We start from the raw sequence: 18,192 nt of genomic DNA, 5'->3' as shown, positions 1-18,192 counted from the left end.
TACCAGTGTTATACAGATACAGAAGCTGGGGTATTACGCCAAGGGTGGTTATATCGGCTATACAGATACAGATGTAGGCCTACCTCGATCAGTTCAGCTACATGTGTGGTTCTAAGATTTAGTTTCATTCTAAGGCAATACATCTAAAGGAATGAGGACTGACTAGAGTTGAGGTCCCTCTCCTTGAGAAGCTGCCCCAGATTATGGATGCTAGTAAACTACATGTACATACAGGCCTAAGCTTCATATATGGCTGAGCTTCATTCTAATGCAAGGCTTAATAGGAAAGCAGACTCACTCGAGTTGAGGTCCCTCTACTTGAGGAGCTTCTCCAGGTTGTGAATGCTATCAAATTACATGTACATGCAGGCCTAAGCTTCATCAGTTCAGCTACATACGTTGTAAATGGCTGAGCTTCATTCTAAGGCAATGCTTAAAAGGAATAAGGACGGACTAGAGTTGAGGTGTCTCTTCAGGTTGTGGATGCTAGTAAACTACATGTACATGCAGGCCTAAGCTTGATCAGTTCTGCTACATACTGTATACAGCTGAGCTTCGTTCTAAGACAATGTTTAATAGGAAAGCAGACTCACTCGAGTTGAGGTCCCTCTCCTTGAGGAGCTGCCCCAGGTTGTGGATGCTTCTCTCCACCTCGTCTCCGGAGAACTCATCCTGGTCTGGCTTCTTCGCTGACTCATCAGTCTCTATTGTCTACAACAAATAGTATAAACTGTTAACTACCCACTGGAGGCTTCTTCACTGACTCTTCAGTCTCTATTGTCTAGAACAAATGGTTAACAATTCAGTGAACAGTCAGTGTTCGTTTTTGACACACATTTGGCTTCTTCGCTGACTTGACTTGACTTGTCAGTCTCTATATCGTCTACAACAGATACCTATTTAAGTAGTAAACATTTCTCTGCAGCCATCACAAACAAGGTATTGTTGTTTCCAAATAGTCAACAACTGGCAACGACTTCAAGAGAAGAGCATTTACTCTGAATAGAGCTTTTGTACATAGTTTGAGTGGTCTACATTTTTCTGCAGCCTAAAGTGCAAAGGAGGCTTAGCTTATTTTTGACATGCTTGTTTTTTTTCCGAGATACTTGATTGGAAAATCCATTATTGGTGTGCCCTAGACTTGCTTAGACTTAAACAACAAAAACACACAGGCTGTATCTACATCTACTAAATATTTGTTTTCCAACATTAACTACTGCAATAGTACTAGACCAAATCTACTATATATGAATAGCCATGTTTCTACATAGTTTAAGGAGACATGAACTTAAGAAGGATGAAAAAAATATGAATTCAAAAGGAAAGTATTATCACCTTCTTTAACCTCAACAGCTACTTTCATGTTTTTTCCCTGTACTGTTTCTTTTTATAATCTATCTCTCTTATATACATGTATGTATACACTGAAAAAACTAATTAATCTAAAGTAAAAATATGGAAGCTGATTGAAGTAGAAGTCTGTTATGTACCTTTGATTTTGGTCTGAACTCTGGTACTTTAATGGTGGACAAGAGTTCTAGTAGGGCAGCGTTGGTCAAGTCCTAGGAAATAAAACAATACAAAATACTTAGCACATAAATGTACATATACATGGAATGGTGGAAAGGACTTGTAAGACAGTTTTGTGATTAGCAACATTAAAAGATTGAATTAGAAGAAGAAACTAACCTCATCTGTGACTGGAATATTGCACAGCCCAGCCAGCAGCCGAGAGCAGCTCATGACAAACAAAAGGTGTCTGCAGGAGAAGAAAGCAAGTACAGTTAAAACATGTAAGGTAAACCTGAAATAACATTGTCAATCAGTAGATACATGACATTGTACAATACTATCTTCTTTACAAACTCCTACCAAGCAATTCATATAAGTCTTAATCAACTGTACAAACATAAACAGAGACTGATGCCGAAAGGTATTTCTTCAATCAGAGAAATTTTATCCAAAAAGAAAAAGCAACTGGTAAATGCCTAAACTATTTTGGGGTATGATAAAGCAAAGGGACAGTCAAACGAACATGTTTTGACTTAGCTTCCTCTTAGGTTCAAATTCATTAACAACTTAAGGGTTATGCAGGTCCCTACAGAAGACCTTTAGAAGAGTCAGTATAAACTTGTACTCACACTTCATCCTCAGGGTCGAAATCAACAGGCTTGGGTGGTCGTTTGGGGGACTGCCAGAAAAGGGCTACAACACGGAAGACATTCTGGTATGTACATTGCGATGTATATTTCACAGACAAATTTACCATGTGCATTGAGCATCATTATGATTGTATGAACAGTACTGCCAGGCTATACAGTCTATCATAGTGTACTTATGAATGATAGATCATGACAAGTTGTTATGCGTGATATAGCCAGCCACAGCTACATGTATCTCTCTCTGTCTCTCTCTATCCAATTTAACGTCTTTTGTTCCCCATCATCTGGGGGTTAGACGTGCTTGCACATGGATGGGAAAGCCCCAGAACTCCTCATCAAGTGCAAGTCCTTTTTTGTAGCAAGAGTTTTTACAGCTGGATGCCCTTCCTAACGCCAACCCAAACCCTACTGCTGGGCTTAGGATGTACAAAGATAATGTGTTATGCCAGATGCAGGTTATACCATTTCCTATTTACATGAATCAACATTGTAATATATACATCAAGAATCAATCAAGTATCAACAACTTCTACAGGTGACACAATGTCTACATGAGTTTCATCATTAAATCACACTCTGAATCTGTACATGTTGATATTGTAGTTGTGGAAGATGTGGAAGAAAGACAAAATTCAACTCACTTCCGTCCTTCATGGCTGTGTCCAGTGGGAATGTGTGGAGAAGTTGCTTTGCCTAAAAAGGGAAAAAAAGATCTTTAGACATCTTCAAGGGCCTTCTTAAAGAAATTTACCCTGAAGGCCAAATGATGGAGCATCTACATTTAGTGTAACATTTAAGGACAATACATTACATACATTATACATAAGTAAACAAAACATTCTAGGCATGACGCATATTTTAATTTCATTCTTTAAAAATCTTTGGAAAAGAGAAACTGAAGTTATGCAGTGAATTATGACCATCAAATACATGTGAAAAGACTGAGATTCGTACCTTGTGATTAAAATATTTTTCAAACTTGATTCTCGCCAGAGCGACACAGTCTGCCCATCTGTATGGCCTGTTCTTCAGCAGTTTTACAGACTGCACTGCTCCGTCTAACTGGGCTCCTCCCTTCAGGGTCTGAAACAATACAGACTCACTTAATCATCATCATCATCATCTTGGTTGCCCCCAGATGACCCCACGAGGGCCAAAGTAGGTGGGGAGGAGGTCCCAGGCAAAGGCGGGCAGGCCTCCAGCCTGGCACGGAACGACTCAACGGTGGGAGCCGTCACAACCGTGCCAAGCTGGTGATCCACTGGGGAATGGTATGGGGAAAATATGAAGTATGTATCTGTCCTTGTGTAAGTGTTTGAAATTTGAGATGGTGACTCCCCCACTTAACACTGACTCTAAGGGGGCCTACGTGGAAGGCTACTGTGAACACTTTTTGCTAGATTCCTAAAGGCAGGGGCTACATATTACGTTAAATTCAAGCAGATTGGTTTCTCTTTACGCTAAATTTGGGCACCAATTACATTCTATGTACTATCAGCCTCAAGCGTCAAACCTCTGCACATAAAAGAATCCAACACACTTATTGAGAAGAGTAGGGGTGACCCGGTGTGCTTGGCCAAAAACGCAAGCCGTAGCGAAGCCGCATTGCACTACCACTAGCTACTTGAAAAAGCATCATGCTTCACCTCAATTGAGGATGACTGCTTTCTAAAAAAAAAAACATTGATGATGCTCAACGTTAAATTTAGCAGTCTGGCTGCAGACTACATGGAATTAACCTTAAACACACCAAAGTAGCCATTTGGCACCCAATTCCCAATTGGTTGCAGAGTTAGGCAGCAGGGAGAAGGTTAAAAATGCTTGATTACACTCTACATAAAATGGGCATACAGGCCACTTTAAATTCAAGCTCACAGTGTGCACAAAATATTTCATGTTTCTTTTATTTAAAGATGACTAGGCCTGTACAACATCTAAATTGAAAATCAAGGAAAAATGAAACTTCAAGAAAAAGTCCTTCCTTACCTGCAAGATTTCTGCTGGAGTGCCATTGGTTGACCAGAACTTGTTGTATAATGATGGCTTCTGACTGTATATACTTTCAAACTGTAAAAGGATTCAACCACAAGTCATTAACTTGTTAAATAATCATTCAATCTAAACAATTTCCATAAATTCAAAAATACATGTACCTATGATTTTCACAAAGGACCTACCTAGTTTGTGACAAGGTGCTACCTTGCAAATGTTATGAGTGTTAGATACAGTTAAAGCAGAAATGTTTGCTGTTTTTGTGTTTCACTGTGAACTTCAAAACTTTTGTTTTCCTTCTGCCTGCCTACCTTTTTGTTTCAACCATGAACTTAAACCTACCGCTGTCACTCCATTTTCTCCCCACTACAGAATAAAATCACCAATCATACAATGAACATTTTTCCTTTAATGGTATCTTACAACATTAAATACAGTGCACTACCATTTTTTCCCATTAGGGAGTCTTAGTTTTGGTGCATGTATTAGGCTAGATTTCTGAGCTGTGTGTTACCTTGTCCCTGGCCCACTGGATGGTGTGTTCTATAACTGCAGGGAACGATTTCAGGGTGCAGTAAGGGACATCATGGTCAACTGGGTCTCTCTGGAAAGAACATTGTATAATGTAAATACATCTTAAGACTAGTAACATGGACAACTGCAATTACCATTTCATCACATCTACATCTTATCTTATCTATGAATCTGTAGCAAGCTTTACTCTTGTCTATCAGGGACTTGATCAGATTAGTTTCTTGATTGCAGGTTTCATGCCGCTTAAAGTTAAAAACTTTACACACTGAAAAGTTATGATTTTGTAAAGATAGTTAGATCTTTCAGATGATGTTTAGATACTTGGAAACAGAATTGAGGGGGTCTTATAATCATAGTACAATGGCTTTTTAACACAACAAAGTTTTTCTTAAACAGTATTGCATATATCTTCAAGTATTTGTCCTGAGGAAAATTTCAAAGTCCAAGATCTTTAAATGAAATAGAAACTTTTCTCCAAGCATTACCTGGCTGCCGTAGGACTCTGTGAGATGAGGTACGATGGTCTGTACATGGCCCTTTGGTCCCATGGTGCCTGACTCCAGTAGAGCTCGCTGGTTACTCACACATCGACTGGCGGAACAAAGACAGGGATGACAACAGTGTGAAGTAGGATGTTTTCATGAAGCACATGTAGGATGGTACTAGTTAGGTTCAACTCACGAAGCCTTGAATAGCACTTGTTCGATGCAGTAATCATACATTGTGATATTATCAAAACAAGAGTGAGCAGGTTAACATGAATGCAAGATAAGAACATAAAACTTATGCCAGAGTTGACTGCATTATACAATGTCATGTAACTGCAACCAAGTGTAAACACTGTGTTTTAAAGAACCAATCAAAAAGTACAAATCTTATTTCGAACATGTGCCTCAATCCACTTTTCAAAGCTCCCAAAAGTGTTCTTTTACTCCTTCACTTTGCAGTACAGCTATACATTTTTCATCATCAGAACTGCTCTCTTTGTTTTAATTATTCACTACAATTTTCATGATCAGTCACAATCTCCTTTTTTTATTCTTAGGGGTGTTTTACTAAAAAAAGAAAGTATTTGGTTTAATCAAATTGTGAGGCTCATACCTGTCCATGTATCTTCTTGCCTCCACATTATCCAGAGCATTCACACACAGGTCCTGGCTCTCAAAGAACGTATCGTTGTACACTTTCTCCTCTGTGTCAGGACATACTGGGTGGAAGAAAAACAAAAATCATCTAGAGAACTTAAACTATGAATCAATGACGTTATAAATTAACAAATATTACTTCATCTGGGATAAAAAATTTCATTTTGTTTGTTCCACAAATTCAGTTTAACAATGCACACATATATATGTTATTTGATTTACACATTTATGTACATATGCTCCTGTTTGCGAAATTCCTGTTAATTTACATTATCCAACCTTGAGTTGATACTTAATTCATCCACCTTTTGTATGTAATATATTTATTTATTTATTCCACCCTGTGCATATTCTGCTTTTAGCGGTTTATGTTCATCTCTGTACTCCTGATCTTTTGTTTATGCAATTAATGTAACGTATATAGTGTCTTATAAGCCCGCACGGGCTGGGCTCAAAATGGCGCAAGACACGGTAATAAAGTTTTCATTCCTTTCCTTTCATTCATTCATTCATTCATTCATTCATTCATTCATTCATTCATACATATAGATTATTCAATGTGACCCATCAAATATTTTGCGAAAAATCATCACACAAAGATTATCAAAGTCCTATTTCATGAACCATTCATGACTAATACATTAAACCTTTTGAAGGCTATCTTTCTTACCTTTATGTTGATGTGGATCAATGTGTAGATCTGTAAACAGAAAGACAGGAACAGACTCATGAAATTGTTTCCTATGGCATCACAATGAATTGTGCACATTGAACAAATAATAATGTATGATGACATCAATAATTGTGTAATATAACAGATGCCACAGTTTCCTCTAATAGTGCTCATTTATTCAAGGTTGTGATTTAACACATTATTCAGGATGACTAACAAGACTACTCCTAGAGAGACCAAAGCTCACCTGAGTTAATCTCTAAAGCAGACGCTGCAGCTGTGGTGCTCTTGGGTTGCTGCAGGAAATACAAACAAGGAAAGAAAAACAATTTTATTGGATGGCAAACAAACAAATGCATATTCCAGATCTCATGATGGATATCAAACAAGTTCTTTTCAAAAATCATATCCACTTGCTTGAATAAGTGCTATTTGGCGTGTCTTATTACCTGGATGTCTAACCTTCAACAATGGAACAAGTTCTTACTTAAGATAATGTTTAATCACACTTTTTGCTCTGAATTGTCATATTTGTCTTATTCATACAAACCCTAAAAGACGACATTTGCTTTAGTAATCCTTACTTAGGTCTTCCTATTTCACTTACCCGTATATGGTGTGGTCTGAAGAGAAACTGTCTGTTCAAGTTGGACTTTTCAATCAAGTCATTGTCAGTAATGGTGATCTGGAAACACGAATAGACATACATGAAGGTTATCTGTAGTGAAGAATGGTAGAGCCATTTACGGGACCGCTACTTACTGCTATTTGGTTACCATGACACAATAGATACTTTCTACATGTTCATACCCTTTATAAATTTACAAATCAATCAATCAATCAATATCAATGAATATGAGAGAGAGAGTCAGAGAGAAATGGTTTATTCAATATAAAAAAACTCGCAGCACAGGTGCTGAATTGCGGCCTTTGTTCACAATACGTCGTACATAATCTTATCAAAACTTTACAAAACATTACAAATTAAAAATTTGATAAATAGTCTTATTCGTTACAGTATATAACTAGATCTAAGATTACAAATTAAAAGTCTGTTGCAACATTAACATTTACTGTCATTCAGCTGACGAACACAATATATGTGTGTTGTGAAGTCTGCTTTTACAGTTAAAGAGAAGAGAATGTGAATTTTACCATCCCATCTGCTGCTGAAGCTATCCCCATCAGGGCATAGTTCTTTAGCATCTCACAGCCTATTGCACCACACCCAACCTGCAAACAGAAAACACACATAGCTTTTACTGCTCTTGTCTTTCAGCGGGAAATCTACAAAATACCAAATCACACAATGAGTTATTTCCCTACCCAAACATTGAGAGAAAAGTTAAGAAAATTTGGCCTTATAGATCTAGCTGTAGAGCTACATAAGCCTTTTCACAAGCAAAATATAATTTTACAGTATCATTGTACGTAATTGTTTTCTGTATTAACATATGAGTAATAAAATTTCTGCACAAAAATGTACGTAAAGAAATTTTGTCTCACCATGAACAACTTAACACTAGCTAGCTTCTTAAGTAGTTCCTCCCCTATACACATCCTCAGGGCATCATTACAGTCACCCCTGAAACAGATTTAAGAAGTGTCAGTTATCATTTTCACATGGAAGATATTTTCCTTATTTTTCGAAGGATTCATTCTGACCACATTTGGGCTCTCTGGTGGTTTACAATTTCAATCCATGGAGTATTTGTCTTGAGAAAGTTTTTCAGCACCAGGGACAGAGACAACAGTGCCAAGTCAAGTCAACAGTGTTAGTGTGAATGTCATTCAGCACCAGGGACAAGGATGGCAGTGTCAGTGTGGATGTCATTCAGCACCAAGGATAGGAACAGTGTGAATTTCATTCAGCACCAGGGACAGGGACAACAGTGTGAGTGTGAATGTCTTTCAGTTCTCAGTACCAGGGTCATGTCAGTGTGAATGTCATTCAGCACCAGGGACAGGGATGGCAGCATCAGTGTGAATATCATTCAGCACCAGGGACAGCATTGCTGGAATAAGTGTGAATGTCATTCAGCACCAGGGACAGGGATGACAGTGTTAGTGTGAATGTCACTCATCACCAGGGACAGGGATGGTATTGTCAGTGTGAATGTCATTCAGCACCAGGGACAACAGTGTCAGTATAAATGCCATACAGCTTCAGAGGAAGGGATGGCTTTGTCAGTGTACATGTAAGTTTCATTCAGCACCAAGGCCATGGACAATAGTGTCCGTGTGAGTGTCATTCAGCACCAGGCACAATATCATCAATGTAAATAGGAAACCAGAATCAAGATAAACTTACTTTGGCTGTAGACTTTCTAACTTTGACTCCAAGTCTTGACAGACTTCTACTGAATCCATGTAGAGCTGCAGAAAACAAACCGAAATTAATATAGAAGCAGCAGAATTTTGTAAGAACAGTTCACCATACCTTTGCAAGCAGATGTTGACCATGAAAGTATTGCAATTGGTGCATTGACAACTATGGTGTCTAGTCAAAACTATGCAAGAAGACCACTCAATGGGGAAAATTATCTAAGGGATCACCAGAAGTGTTCGTATTGGCCAGGTGGTCCAAATGTAGAGGTGGCCACTAGGTAGTAGTAGTAGTAGACTGGTTTATTTCCACACACACAAGGCGGGTAAAAACTGTTGGTAGCCCAAAGGGCTAAATTGTACAGCTTTGTCAACAGATAACATTGTCACACATTGTTATAAAGAATCACACTTAGATATAAAGAATCCTAAAAAGCATTAATAGAAACATGCGAATCAATATAAACAACATTTTTTCATTTAAGGATAGGTCTTAATCTTTACGCAAACCCGTAAGATTCCGCTGGTTTGAGGCCTCATGGTATATATTACAAATTACGTACAATTTCAAAATAACATTAAGATAGACCTACATGTAGTACAGTGTATCCCACTTGTATGGGATTGACTGTATTTGGATTATTCTACTACAATATACATGTAGTGAGAGCTAGGTGTTTACCCATTGTTTAAGAGGTGTAAATTTGCCGGTTAGAGCCTTCAGCACCTCCTGTGCCAGGATCCCGCCCATAGCCGCTGTCAGGGGGGCGAAACAGCCCCGTGCTGTGTAGGACAGCCACGTCAGCAGCTTGCTGTCCACCTCAACCTGGGGAAACAATACAATAGAAACAACATTGAAGGTACAGGTACAAATTCTATTACTAGACAACAAGACATTTTCTTGTGTCAGGTGGGCGAAACAGCCGTGTGTTGTGTAGGACAGCCACGTCATCAGCTTGCTGTCCACTTCAACCTAGGAAAATAGTACAATACAATACAATACAACATTACATGTACAAGTGAAGATGTCAGCTGTCACTCAGGTGGGCGAAACAGCCGTGTGTTGTGTAGGACAGCCATGTCAGCAGCTTGCTGTCCACTTCAACCTAGGGAAATAGTACAATACAATACAATAGAACATTACATGTACAAGTGAACATGTCAGCTGTCAGGGGGGCAAAACAGCCGTGCGCTGTGTAGGACAGCCATGTCAGCAGTTTGCTGTCCACCTCAACCTGGGGAAACAGTACAATACAATACAACATTACATATACAAGTGAACATAGCATCTGTCAGGGGGGCGAAACAGCCCTGTGCTGTGTAGGACAGCCACATCAGCAGCTTGCTGTCCACCTCAACCTAGGGAAATAGTACAATAGAAACAACACTGATGGAAGAGGTACAAATTCTGTTGTGTCTTATCTAATATCTAATACTCGTCACCTAGAGCTTGACTACTTTTTCCAAATTTTAGCGCATAAGCACGTGTACAATAGAAGCCATCATTATGATTTGTCAAAAAAAGTACAGTTCAAATCATGTACAGGTCATTTTGTTTCCTAAAACATTCAGATACATATATCACGGGTTTTACATACCCATTTGAACTGTAAAAATTGTGCGAGACATTTCAAGTGTCTTTTCAGATCTGCATTTACCACAAGGTATAGGGTAGGTTTCTCCTCTGTATAATTATGACAATTCACCCACCTTTTCTTGCATCTTGCTGTTCAGTGATTGGACAAGCTCCAACAGTTTGGCAGCATCTTCTGAGTTTCTAAGGAATGAAAAAAAACTGTAAAAATCTACAAACCTAGACATTATCTAACTATAACCATGTCTTTGTTTCAATATAAAATCTCTGCAATAGAGCAAGACTTGGACTAGGAAAGTTGCTGTTTGCTGAACTGCCTTCATTTCCATGAAAAGTACACTGTTCTAAAGATTATATCTACATTTAGTACTGCTCATAGGACCCACAAGCTTGTGACAGAAATACACACATATACATACTATAGCTTGACAAGACAAGACAAGTATGCATTAATGTCTCCCTGCCATTGCTACATCTTAACCAATCAGTGTTAAGCTCTTATGTCATCATGTATTCTAGTTAAGTGTGATCAATGTTTATGTGTATATTTCTATCAATGTCACATGCCTTATAAGTATTAAAGCTGAATCTGAATCTAGAAAGCACATGTAAGTAAGTCTTACCCAGGTTTAGGAAGTCTGCTGTGTTCCTCCTGAAACTTGTGCAAGGCCCACATCCCCAGGTGTATGGTGGAGGGGGCCTGGGGTACACATCATAACAAAACATGGATTAGTCTTTTAATTGCTAAATGAGTGAACAATATTGATGTAAGGAGCATCATTAATCAATTCATCCCGAACATTGTACAGTATACCCATTTTGCATAAAACGGTAGTGTTCTTATTATAGCAAAGTGCAATTACCTGCATCTTGGCAAAGTCTACTGTCAGGAGGTTAGGACTGGTCAGCTGTTTCTCAAGGGACTCCTGATTGCAAAAAGAAAAGACCTATTAAGTGTTCCTCTGATGTGGACAATACATATAAAAAAAAAAGTTCAAAGATGCACTACAAGTACAAACTTCAGTTGTAATCCAAAGTACAAGGAAGAATCATTTGTCAGCATGATGTACAACATGTATAGTATGGAGAAAATATATTTGCTTAATTACACAAGTGATGAAGTAAATCACAAGCACTAATTTTACCGCACACTAAGAAAATACATCAAAAGATGATATTTGGATACTCAATCTATGAAATGATTAATAGAGGTGAAAAAATGATTTCTTGCAACTCTGTAGATTTATAATACTGCAGAGCTTTTTGTAACTGTACTTACAAAGTTCATCAGAGTTGTTTCCTTGACCTGCCGTGCCATACCACCATGTTTGTAAGGTTGGAACTTCTCACTGGTGGTGTCACAGATGGAGAAGGCATAGGGGGATATCACTGCGGCAAATTAGAAAAAAGACAGTTATAGTTATAAACTGATACATGCTATACTGTCGTTGTGTAAATGATCCAGGGGGGTCTACAGGACAAAAATTTTTACCATGAAATTGATAAAAAAGTATTTTTGTAAGCTTGCCATTGGAGGTTATGGATTCAACAACAAAAATGGGCTGCAAAACTGTTCGCCGTGGTTTTATGAACTCTTCAGCGCGAAGTTAAAATTGTTGCAAAACTTTTTGCCCACCTATGACTGTAGCGCTGCTATTGTTTCAAACGCGTACTTAAAACTACCGCGACCAGTCCATTTTCTCCCTACTGCGAAATAAAATCCATGCAAACTTAAATACATTCACAGTACAATGACCTGCCTTTACACTTACCACTGATTTTGTGACTGGTTCCGTTGAGAGCGTCCATTCCGATGACCTCCTTGAAGGTCACCACGTCGCCCGTCTCAAACCCGTGCATGCGGTTCTCCAGACAGGTCACCACACCGGGGTCGGCCTGGAAATATTCAATTTCATAAAGACTCTAATTTCATTTTGTTTGTATACATTTCCATCTTCCATAAATCTAGCCCTAAAAAAGATTGGGAGAAATGCTCCCATCATCTACAATGCTTTCTGGCTCTTATCTTAAAGGAGTCCTAAACTCCAGAAGGCGGTGTTATTTTCCACTAGATTATGTATCAATCAATACATAATCAGCCGACTTTTTACAGAATTTTGCTTGTGGTAAATTTTACAAGGTGTGTTTTTTAAAACAATATGATACTCACTAAACCCCTGCAGACCCTACCAGTGTATTCCCTATGCGTAAACATACATTTTTAAACGTGGATATTTTCGGTGTAAATGAGGGTGGTTAAGCACAATAAGAAGGCCAATTGTTAATAAGATATAAAAGTACACATAGCAAGAAGAGTTTTCTTAACCACCCTGACATTCTTTTTAAAATCTAACTTTTGTCAGGCATCGTCAGGCACATTGTAAAAAACACATAGGCTGAGGGTCACCTGGGGAATTTGGTAGAATACTGAATTCTTTGGATGCGCATGGGACTAGTGAGCACTTTATCGTATACTGTAAAAAATATTCATTTCTACTTCCTAAAATTACCATCCATTGAAAAATAACTCCCCCCTCTGGACTTTAGGACTCCTTTAAGATAGGCAAGAAATGACCCCAAAAAGCTACAAAAGTTCTCGACCTGCAATACTCAAAGGCATCAGGGGTCCAAATCTAACTCTTTCTATTTTAACTCTGAGGCTATGAGGCATACAGCTATACTTGTAGGTCTGCCCAACTAGCCCATGGCTGTTACAAAGGGCTAGTTCTGGGGATGAAACATTATATAAAAATTATAGTCATAAGTACACATTACCTTGGTCACTTTGGCCATGAAAACCTCCTTTGGCTCCTCCCCAGTAGCATCGCACACCTCAAACTCGTCCCCAAAATCACAGAAGCAGCAGCAGAAAACCCCATACACATCCCCACTCACAAACTGAGGAAATAAAATAGAAAAAAAGCATTTGAAATTTCCCCATACACAACCTTTCTGAGACATCAGCAAATTCATGTAAAACTGCAAAAAGAGAGAAATACATCAATGAATCTGATCTGCACAATTTGGTGCATTGTACAAATTTCTCTCAATAAAATTTCAACTTAACTCTTCTTTAAATGAACCATGTCAAATATGGTTTAAGCTTAGCACACTGAAGAGGCTGTTTGGCTCCAAATCTCTATTGGTTATGGAGTTAGGCAGCAGGGAGAAGGTTAAACATTACACAGAAGACTCATGGCACGCCTTGGACTAGACAGAACATTGGGACATAAGTGGCAGTGACAGTGACGGTGTGTTACCTTGATGGGAGGGTCCTGTGTGCGACAAAAGGAGTTCACCTTCAGCTGGAGGGTCAGACTGGCCTCCGTCAGAACAACACACTGAAATACAGAAGAGGTACATGTATGAGAACATTCTTTGCCATGTTCCAAGAAGTGCATCACTCTACATACACTAAAATATCATTGCATTGAACAAGCACCATGTGTATGAGTGAGGCTTACATGAACTGGGATTTATCAATGGTCAATACTGACTGAAAGAGAATCATTCCATGAAACATAGGACACAAGTATACACTGTAAGCACAGACTTGTCTAGAGAGCAATTGCACATCAGATTATGTAACATTTTCTAATTTGTTATGGTTAGGTATGGCCATAAAGGCCCAAATATAACAATTTGCACACAAGTGTTGAAAGAAAAATTGTACCAACTGTTGTGATAAAATAATACAGCCTCTTGCATGGTTCACAAGCACCCCCCTCCCCCAACCCTTTCTGGCCCGTCTTTGCATGTGGTGAACTTGACCTCTGACCTGATATTCCTTGAGGAAAGACAGGTCCGTGTCCTCCCCCAGTGGCGATGATGAGGCCTTCACAGTCACATACGGGTTCAACTCAGCCAGTCTCCCCACACTGGCCTCAGCTCTGAAAATACAGCATATCCAGATGTAACAGTTTGGAAAAAAACACACATAAAAGAAACCTTTAAAAAAAACATTACTTTTGCTACATACCAAACTTGCTAGAGCAACCACCGGGCATAGGCAACCACCTTATAACAGTCCTGTCCATTTCACATAGTTTTAACTAGTTTTAAAAACCCACCCTGTCCTCAGCAACCATTTTCCTCAGTCCCTTGAGTGGTTGCTGAGAACAGGTTTAACATATTTTTTCAAACTACAACTAGGACTACTACTTTTGTCTTTCTTACCTCCTATGTCAAAAGCCTTGTCTATCAGTATCACAGTATTACATATACTTTTTCTTTTAACTTTTGAAATATCAGGACAGCTCCTTGAGTAACAGAGAAGTTCACAACTCCAAGGGCTACAGAAACTGCGTGAACCACAGAGGGATTATATTATTGCCATAGACATTTGATGCATTCAAAGAACAAACTTTGCATTAATGTGCACACATTCGAATGCAATGAATGCATTCAAACATGGCAGAAATGATGTACATGTAATCATCTCTTGTGGCACAAGAAGTTTTTGTAGTCTGTGGAAGTGTAAATTCGTCTATTACAGGTTAGATACTGACCTGTTCTTCCCCTCTTTAACATCCTCCTCCCTGAGAAAGAACTGTGTTCCCAGATCTGCTACTGTGGCAGTCTTGGTGTCATGGACTGTCAGGCTCTAGAACAGGACACAAAACTGTTAGAAAACACCCTTGAGAGCAGCAGCAAAAAGATAGTACTTAAACTAAAAGACAATACTATAGAAATTTTAAAATGTGCCATTGCCAATGATCAACACCCTGTAGATTGTCACTCTGAAAATGTTTATAACATTTCTTACCTTGATTCCAGCCAGCACAATGTTCTTGGCTGCAAAGTGAATGAAAAAAAAATCATGAATGGTTCATTGGGAACAGATAAGAAAAATGTCAAGTTTCAGATTAAGTTCATGAAGCTAATCAAGAAAGACACATTGAGTACAGAGACATAGATACACAAAATATTGTCATACCTTTTGTCCAATCTTTTTAATGGACAGACATTTACATTTTGAACTGTATAAAATATATTAAATCAATGAAATCACATACTGTATGAAAACATATTTCTTTATATATACATGAATGTCAGGGTAGAGACTAGGATCCAACCAGTAGAATCAGCGATTCTACGGGTAGAGATGTTGACAGAAACTCTGATCAGGATCTCTACAAGTAGAATCGGCGATCCTACGTATACCAGATCACGGTTTCTATCTGACATATACATGACATATGTGCTAGATGCCCTATACTCACCAACTTCCACCCCCAGTCCTCCCATGCCACTGAGGAACACAGAGGACCGTGCCATCCGTACCATGGCACTGTCTCCCAGCACATACCGCTGTCGACTGCAGATAGGAAAAAGTGAACATCAAATGAGTATCAATGTTGCAAAAACAGAAGTGAAACACACAGAATGACTAGTTGGATCCTTATATCTACTTGGAGATGAATCTTGGTAAAAGGCATGTCGTTCTAGTGCCTACTGGCACATACATTGTAGGGCAGCAAGTTTCATTGCTGTTTCTGTAGAAGAGTATATTTTTACAGGGAAGGGTTGCTATATACTAATATAGCCTTCCCCTTAAAGGTGTTTGAGACACCTCCTCAAACACCCATTTTACGTCCCTTCCAAAGGATGGGTGCAGCCCCAACCGAAAGGCCCTTCCCAGGATTTGAACCGGGGTCTCCCAGTTACCAACTGATCGGAACCAGGAGCTCAATTGTGAGGTTGTTACCAGTTGAGCCACAGGGACATCCCTTTGATACCTTATGTGTATATGTATGCTATTGTTATGACTTCAATTTGTTCTAATCAGACACATACCTGTACAAGGCATCGTCTATCTCCATGGAGTCCATTGCACTATCTGCAGTACCGTCCGATCCTGGTAGGGGGCTGCTCAGCCTACACCGCTTACTGGGGAAGCTCGTGTTGATGGATTTCACAAGGTGCGCAGCAAGAAATCTGGGATCTGGGGAAGAAACATTAATTGTGTGAAGACAGACTTTAAGATTTAAGTTCATGTTACTGCAATTCTACAATGTGCACTCAACACACCCAGGGCTCGAAATACTGGGTGCATGACTGTGCACTTTTTTTGTGCACCCAACATTGGAGCTGTGCACCTAATTTTTGACTGTAGGTGCACCAACTAGATATTTGTGTAGGATTATGTAAGTACATGGAGGTTACTACTGATATTCATAGAACAGTATCCATGGAAGAGCATTCTCATTATGGAACCGTTACTTTCACAAGTAGCAATTTTGGAGAGCTATTTGCTCCACCTTGCCATAACCGACAAGGACATTTTAATGGAATATGAGTGATCCATTCACAAACAGCTTTATGCAGATGCCTTTCTGTATCAGTATAGCCAGCATAACCGCCATTCAGCGTAATGCACCCTTCAGGATAACCAAGGAGGTTTTATATAGAAAGGTAGTCTATATAAAACCTCCTCGGCATAACACACCTTTCACATGGACATGTCAAGTGCAATACACGGCTTGAGTACACAAGTCAAGGCAAGCTAAGAGGATCCTTGAAGTACTTTGTGAACTGTATGAATATATCAGCAACATATGCTTCAGTCTAGTGGCTTGTTACTGGCGTATTACATATACATATACATAACTGTTTTAACGGTACTAGTAGTTGTTCATACGTACTGTGAAGCCAGGTGGATTTTCTGTTAAATTTTCTTTTCTCTTTTCACTGTGGTCGATACTTGATTATAACCTCCATTAACATTAATCCCCCAGGTTACATAAATCTGCCACTTTGAAAAATAGTGTATTTGAGAGATCTCTAGTACAGCACCCCTACTAATAGGTATGCACAGTTAGTAGTACATTATACTGGGGGACATTGGGTTGGAGATCTTTTTGGACGTATCTTTTCATGGTGGCAGAATTATGTAACCCTTGGTGAAATTATGTTAGTAGATGTTATATCTGACAGGTGAAGGGAAGAAATTATGATTAATAAGGGTGCAATAAAGTCTGCTTTACTAAAATTATAAGAGAGTGCCAAAAAATTCCATATGGCAAGCCCAGCTGCTGTATATGATGTTCATAGTTCGAAAGCCTGTTTGCACCTAGTAAAATTAGAAACAGAAAGCTATAGCTAACACCTTTATCAAAGCAGTGAAAGTGCACACCTACATATCTAACATCTTATATATTTCAATGTCTGACGCCCTCCCCCACCACTGCTATGCACGAAAACCTCCCCACAGATAAAGTAAATGGTTTCTGACTTCATTTTGTAGAACGGAGACCTACCTTAGGACTACAGTTAACTGTCAGCAGCGTCTGTGTTCTGAGGACAAGGCAGATCTTCTAGTTTTGAGACGATGATGTAAGGAAAGGCGAGAAGATGTTCGTCACGCTCCTCCTACCGGTCTGCCAGACAGACCCTAGCGGCACATTCGCATCCGCGGATTCTGCGCACTTACCTGGCCGTCCACGGACGACCTCTAGCGGTATTATTATAAACTGTAGGTACTCCGTTTTTCAGTTGCTACCTGTCACGTCCTGACTCTGTATCTGTATACCTCTGTATCTGTCTACCTAGCTGTTCATACATAATTTTATGCAAAAGAGAAGCCGTGCCATAATGTGAAATATATCATTCCATTATTTTATGTATCGAGTAATGATTAGTTATTTAGTACACTAGTATAAATAGTCCGTAGTTGTTGTTATTCCATGTTATTTGCCATACATGTATTGTACCTGCTGCAATTATTGTGCGATATTGTTACAGTTGATATTTCGACGAGTATATTGC

General features: G+C 39.0%; 1 protein-coding gene across 1 annotated transcript in view; it reads right to left on the bottom strand.

Moving 5' to 3' along the window:
• The window catches only part of LOC136427212 (ubiquitin-like modifier-activating enzyme 6), a 63,191-nt gene extending 45,364 nt beyond the window's left edge, over positions 1–17,827 (bottom strand). Inside the window, exons 1-30 of the mRNA XM_066415994.1 lie at positions 17,685–17,827; positions 16,222–16,369; positions 15,648–15,742; positions 15,191–15,219; positions 14,934–15,028; positions 14,204–14,315; positions 13,686–13,766; positions 13,201–13,323; positions 12,198–12,321; positions 11,705–11,814; positions 11,289–11,351; positions 11,049–11,125; positions 10,542–10,608; positions 9,514–9,657; positions 8,818–8,882; positions 8,013–8,091; positions 7,662–7,739; positions 7,114–7,191; positions 6,754–6,802; positions 6,504–6,533; positions 5,790–5,895; positions 5,174–5,279; positions 4,669–4,758; positions 4,149–4,229; positions 3,117–3,245; positions 2,804–2,855; positions 2,142–2,205; positions 1,690–1,759; positions 1,491–1,562; positions 594–711 (exon numbers count right to left, since the gene is read on the bottom strand). Coding sequence (XP_066272091.1) covers positions 594–711; positions 1,491–1,562; positions 1,690–1,759; positions 2,142–2,205; positions 2,804–2,855; positions 3,117–3,245; positions 4,149–4,229; positions 4,669–4,758; positions 5,174–5,279; positions 5,790–5,895; positions 6,504–6,533; positions 6,754–6,802; positions 7,114–7,191; positions 7,662–7,739; positions 8,013–8,091; positions 8,818–8,882; positions 9,514–9,657; positions 10,542–10,608; positions 11,049–11,125; positions 11,289–11,351; positions 11,705–11,814; positions 12,198–12,321; positions 13,201–13,323; positions 13,686–13,766; positions 14,204–14,315; positions 14,934–15,028; positions 15,191–15,219; positions 15,648–15,742; positions 16,222–16,256 — 2,422 coding nt within the window. The 5' untranslated portion in view covers positions 16,257–16,369; positions 17,685–17,827. The remainder of the gene's footprint in view (positions 1–593; positions 712–1,490; positions 1,563–1,689; positions 1,760–2,141; positions 2,206–2,803; positions 2,856–3,116; positions 3,246–4,148; positions 4,230–4,668; positions 4,759–5,173; positions 5,280–5,789; positions 5,896–6,503; positions 6,534–6,753; positions 6,803–7,113; positions 7,192–7,661; positions 7,740–8,012; positions 8,092–8,817; positions 8,883–9,513; positions 9,658–10,541; positions 10,609–11,048; positions 11,126–11,288; positions 11,352–11,704; positions 11,815–12,197; positions 12,322–13,200; positions 13,324–13,685; positions 13,767–14,203; positions 14,316–14,933; positions 15,029–15,190; positions 15,220–15,647; positions 15,743–16,221; positions 16,370–17,684) is intronic.
• Positions 17,828–18,192: the final 365 nt, after the last annotated feature.

This window comes from Branchiostoma lanceolatum, chromosome 2, assembly GCF_035083965.1.
Source record: "Branchiostoma lanceolatum isolate klBraLanc5 chromosome 2, klBraLanc5.hap2, whole genome shotgun sequence".
In the NCBI taxonomy this organism is placed as follows: domain Eukaryota; kingdom Metazoa; phylum Chordata; class Leptocardii; order Amphioxiformes; family Branchiostomatidae; genus Branchiostoma; species Branchiostoma lanceolatum.
This window is presented reverse-complemented; position numbering and strand designations above follow the sequence as displayed.